Here is a 6,078-nt window from a genome sequence, read left to right on the forward strand (position 1 = left end):
ATGCGTAAACGGGACGCTTCATCAGGGATCATACCAGCTTGCCAAGTCATCCCCGACCTCAAAACGGCACCAGGCAGAATGTGATGCAAGTGTTGTCGCCCATTTTCGGGCTGTCAGGGACCATAGCCACGTCTACCATGTGACCCCTAGTCCCCTACAAGCCCCGTTCCGTCGAGACCGTGCCTGACCGTAACAACGCCACTCCTAGTCTTTGAGCTAACTTGTCTACTAATATATGCTTGCAAATGTCTCTTATCATTTCCGTTAGCTATAGCCACTACCTATATATAAAAGCGATAAATTTTGAACACCTCGAATTCTAATTATGCATGAAAATGTTGCTAATCAACATTTCTCCCCTATATAAGAACTTTGTATTGCAATATTATCTCAATTCAAATATTGTAGTCCATTCCATTGAGTGTGTGAGTATTGAGTTGATGCAACCAAGAAACAAAATGAAGACCTCATTACTACGACTCTAAGTGCGGGTGGCCTTAGAATCTCTAAAGGATTATAAAGTGTGCTTCATACTTATTTTAGAAACCGGTGATATGAAAATTGTGCTAATTAGACACCTACGAAGAAACATCTCGCTTTATGTTGCACTTTAAGAATTTTCTATACCAGAATTCTTTAGCTGGTTTTTTGCTTTAGTATATACTAGCAAGCATGTATGTGCATTGCAACGAGCGAAAAATATGTACCACAACCCCCACCATCACTGGCGGAGGACTCCAGTGGGCAAGGTGTGGCAGCCGCCACACCTTGATTTGGTCCAAATTTTTTATATATACGCCTCGTTCGCTAATCGCTAGGATTCTGGGAATTGCTAATTGATAAGTATCGAAAAGGAGGCCCTTCATTTTATTGGGCCGGGCCGCCTTAGCCAGCCCAGTATTTGGGCCTTCTAGTGACGCATCGCGCACGAACGACGATGCATCGAGATCGAGCCATTCATGCCAGGAACAGGTGGAGTGGTGGAGCGATCCGAGTCAGGCAAACAGCGACCGAGCGACGCAGCCGGCTGTGGCGTTGAGCACTCGTCGGGCAAGCGTGAGGCGTGGCTAGGCGCTGCCGAGACAGAGACACGGGCACGCGGTGAGCGGCGGCTGCGGCTGGGCCTAGCGGACAGCGCGGCAGCACAGCACGGCGGCATCCAGCTGCTCAGCTTCACGTCCTTCTCGTCTCGGCCGGCAAAAGATGGAGAGCAAGGGGAACGGGCCAATGGGGAGTGGTATATTTTCTGAATTTTGTAGCATTTTTCGATACCTTGTAATCTACAGCAATCGGTAGTTCTAATTGCAATGATTTATCTCTTCTACTGCAAATGGAAATCATTTTTGGTACTATATGGGCTATAATTATTCAGATTAGGTGCATGTATATTTTCTTAATTTTAAATCATTTTTGGATAGCATTTTTTGACATCTTGGAAGCAATGCAATGTAGTGATACTTTAATAGTGTGAAATTGTGAATTGCAGGAGGATAGGCAATGTTAGTGAGGATAGGCACTGCCATTGTCTGGGTCTTCTATACACCATTGAAAGCTTCATTATCGGTATATTTTAGGTTGTTTTTCTATTGAAACATATCTACATTTTCATTGTATTTGATATTTTGTTTGTGGTATGCAATGTTAGTGTGTATTAACTCTTTTGGTTTGTATCAAAAAAATTCTTTGTTTAAGACTTCGCCACACCTTAATTTTTTTTTCATCCTCTGCCTCTGCCCACCATGGTTTCGCATCCACTATTTCAAATTTCAGAACAATGGCCCACATGTATCGCCACTTATCCTCTTTTTTTTCCTCCCTGATGGTGATCGTCTACCTGATCATCAGCCTTGGGGCAGTTGAAACGGGTTTTCTCCTTTTGTCTCCGTCGATTGCAACATAATTCTAATTTGGCCGAGAGTAGAGGCAGTCCAAGATCAAAAGAGAGGAAGAAAAAAAGTACAGTCATGCTTCATCCTATTACTCATTGCCTAGCCCACCTTATGACTAGAAATATATCCATTCCCGCCATAGTACGAAATATCTGTCTTGGTGTCTCAAGCATTGAAGATTGCTTTACCCTTCGTCCAAAATTACTTGTCGTATAAATGAATAAAAATAAATTTATCTAGAACTAAAATGTACTAGTTGAGGCCGTGGTTGACCTGAATTATTAGGCTGCTTGTAATGGGTAGTATCATAAGTTAATATCATGTATATGATACTAGTGGGTGATACTACCTCCCTAATGCATAGTATCATGTACTAGTATCATAGATGACTTTATTTATTTCTATGCATAACATATAGTAGCATTGCATTTATTATGATACGGTATCATGATATGATACTCAACCATCTCTTTCTTCATTTAATTCTATGCCACATCATCAAAATTGCCTACTTGGCATGCATGATACTAACTATGATACTTTCATTACGACCAGCCTTAGGAATCAAATCTACACGTTGCAGAGATAGAGACAGATATTTTAATTTTCCAAGGAAAGGGAATCGGGCTGCTTAGTTTGACCGCCGCTAGCTACCATGCTCGCCGGCTGCAGAGACTAACGGACATGGAAGGGAAGGGTGGGGCGAGGAACATACCAGCGGCAGATTGGGCGCATACTTCCGCAGCGTGCTCCTCGCGAGCTCCTCGCCGCCGGGGATGGCGACCACCGCGCGGTCAAATGTTACGGCAGCCACGGCAGCATCATCATCGCCGCGGCAGGCCGCGGCCCACGCCTGCAGGAACATCCACACCGACCGGCCGTCGACGACGGCGTGGTGCAGTGCCACGCCGACCGCCACGCCGCCCTTGAGCCGCGTGACCTGCACCGCCAGCACCTCCGCTGGGAGCGCCTCCACCTCGAGCTTCGGGACGAGCGCCTCGAACGTGCCCACGTCGTGGTCCGCGTCCCCCGCGAGCCGCCGCGCGTCCGCGTCGTCGCTCTCCGCCACGACGAACGGCACGCCGCCTCCTCCCTCGGGACCGGAGCAGTCGATGGCGGCGTCGCCGGTGGACGGCAGGAAGACGATCCTCCCGGCCAGCGGGGGCAGCCGCGCGAGCGTGGCCGCGAGGGACGCACGGAGGGAGCCCACGAGCGACTCGAAGGGCGGGTGCTGCTGGCCGCCGGCGTCATCGACGAAGAGGAGCACGCGCTGGATTAGCGGGTTCGCCACCCACGGCGCGTCCAGCGCGGATAGCCTGATTACCAGGTCCTCCGGTTGTGGTACCACCACGTGGCCGACCTCCACGATATTTACCGTCGGCATGCCTAGCGACGACGACACAGACGAGCGAGCTGGGTGGTGGTGGTGGAGGACTGCGTTGCGTGCCGACCTGCCGGGATCTGGACCTGCTTAATTATCCGGAGCACAGTACAATTCTGACCGAGAGAGCTCACTTGCAAGACTGACGGTGGGCCCCATCTCTGTAATAAGAGAGTGGCACATATCTGTAATAAGAGAGCGGGGATCGGGGCGTCTCTCCGTAGCATAAGTCTAGATTAAAAGCAGGGGCATCCTCCTTTCCTGCTTCATGCCAAGGTGCTGCTCCTGGCCAAAATATGAACAAGTTCCAGCACAAGTCTCGCCACACACCATAAAAGTTCTCCACTAACACCTTACTTAAGTTAACTACATAACCTGCTCGATGTTACCAACGCAATTATGCTTGGTGCAACGAAACATGCACATCACCGAGGAGTCGTGGTTGTAGATCTGAACCTTCAGTCCGAGTCTGGAGATGCGCACAACGATGAGGTCGCCGGGGACGATCCGGTGGCGGCGGCAGAAGTAGTTCTAGCCCCGCTAAGCACCACGTGCCCCTCGAAGTTCTGCACCTGCATCCAGAACACGCACCGCTTGTTCGCCGACAGCCTGACGACGCGCGGGAGCTGCTTGATGACCAGCCAGGTGTTCATCACCTCCATGAATTTGGGAGGCACGACGAGCATGGCGAGGTCCTCGTTGTCCTTGATCTGCTGGTAGAAGCGCATCGGCTCCCTGGCTCCCTCCTCGTGGCCCTGCCTCGGAGATCGTCCCCTTAAACGTGGCATGCTCATGTAGGCGATCCTGCCAAGCAGGTCCACCTTCCCGAGCCACCTGTTCGTGGGGATGAAATCCTCGGCGCGCTCAGCTCCGGCCACCACCTGAGCTCCTCCTCCCGGCACATCCCAGTCAGTCTTCAATATCTTGTCAGGTAAGATGACAAGTATTAGTGTACAAACTCTTTGCAAAATGGCACTGATCAGGGACATTTGTCCAAGAGCAAATGACACTGATCAGTCCACAAACTCTTTGAGGAAATGCCACTTATCAATGGCACTTGCTGTTGGGCAAGTCCACTCATCAGTGGACTTGCCCAACAGCAAGTGCCATTGATAAGTGCCATCTTCTTTGATGGAACTGACACTCAACACTGGACTATCCTAAACATGGTAACATTTAAAAATAGCAACACCAAGTGTCAATAGCACCCATGTGCAGCCATGCAAATTTGGCACCATCCTAAAATGATCCTACTACGTGCACGTATAACATTCAACACAAACCCTAGCAAGAACATGTATGTTAGCACCATGAAACATGAACATGATCCTATCTAGAACATGAATATGCCATCAGTCAACATGATTCTAGCATTCATCACTCAACATGAACATGACATCAGTATAACATTCATCACTCAACATGAACATGATTCTAGCATGAACACACCTACTAGCATGAACACAAATCATAGGACACACAAGCAGTAGCACAAGAAAAATTATCCTAGCACACACACTGTACAAAATAAGAACAGATCAGTCCAATTGGATTCGATTGGGATAGCATCCAATCGATCTGCTATAATCCTATCTAATCCTATCGAATCCACCTACTACTACAATATGCCTAATAAATAAACATATAATCTACATCTAGGAGCAAGGATCGAGGGGTTTGACTCACCGGAGCACGTGCAGCCGTGGCAAACCGAGGCCGGGGTGAAAACCCCGGCGGGAAGGAGAGAGGGGGCAGAGCAGAGGAGACGCCGGCCCCGGCGATGGCCTGCGGCCTCGGCCCCGTGCTCAATGCCACGCCGGAGGTCAAGAAGGACGGCCCGCCGACCGGAGAAAACCCTTGGACGGGGGTCAAGAAAACCCCCGTGGCCAATGGGGTCCCAAGAAGGGGCAGCTCCGTCGACGGCGCCGGCGCCGAGCCCAGGACCACGAGGTCCGGAATCAGCGGCGGAGCAGGAGCGGCCGGTGCCGCATTGTCCGGCGCTCGTGGTGGCCGACAGCAGATGGGGGATGGTCTGAGTTCTGGAGCCCGGCCAGCCAGCGCTCCTGGATGCCGGCGATGCGCTGGTCGACAGGGGTCAGAGGGCGGCGCGGCGGTGGGCGTGGCGGAGCCATCGGAGGAGAGGAGAGGGAGCGGCGCTGAGGGAAAGAGAGGGAGCGGTGGGAACAGTGCATCTGGGCGGTGACAGGAGAGTGGGGGAGAGTAATGAGACGTCGCCTCCGTCTCCTGCGCTACCCGAGGCGTGCAATTGCCTCGCACGCGTGGCCGCACGCGGCCAGGCTCGCGAGAAACTACCGATTCGGCAGTTTTTGCCGGGCCAGACTGCGGGCTGCTTTAAGGTCCGTGCGGGCCTCAAACCGCATGGAGCCCAGGCAACCAAACAGGTCGCGTACATCCGTTGGGGATCGTAGCAGAAATTTAAAATTTTCTACGCATCACCAAGATCAATCTATGGAGTAATCTAGCAACGAGGGGAAGAAGAGTGGATCTACATACCCTTGTAGATCGCTAAGCGGAAGCGTTCAAGTGAACGGGGTTGATGGAGTTGTACTCATCGTGATCCAAATCACCGATGATCCTAGTGCCGAACGGACGACACCTCCACGTTCAACACACGTGCAGCCCGGTGACGTCTCCCACGCCTTGATCTAGCAAGGGGAGAAGGAGAGGTTGGGGAAGACTCCGTCCAGCAGCAGCACGACGGCGTGGTGGTGGTGGAGGAGCACGGGACTCCAGCAGGGCTTCGCCAAGCACTACGAGAGACGAGGAGGGAGAGGGGTAGGGCTGCGC

At 51.4% G+C, this 6,078-nt stretch overlaps 1 protein-coding gene across 1 annotated transcript; it reads right to left on the reverse strand.

The window, feature by feature from the left end:
- Nucleotides 1–2,603: 2,603 nt before the first annotated feature.
- Nucleotides 2,604–3,344, reverse strand: LOC125522453 (malonyl-CoA:anthocyanidin 5-O-glucoside-6''-O-malonyltransferase-like; the record flags this gene model as incomplete). Its single annotated transcript, XM_048687513.1, is given in 1 exon segment — nt 2,604–3,344. A coding segment is annotated over 1 exon segment (670 nt), but the record flags the coding sequence as incomplete, so codon positions are not given.
- Nucleotides 3,345–6,078: the final 2,734 nt, after the last annotated feature.

This window comes from Triticum urartu, chromosome 7 (genome assembly GCF_003073215.2).
Source record: "Triticum urartu cultivar G1812 chromosome 7, Tu2.1, whole genome shotgun sequence".
In the NCBI taxonomy this organism is placed as follows: Eukaryota; Viridiplantae; Streptophyta; class Magnoliopsida; order Poales; family Poaceae; genus Triticum; species Triticum urartu.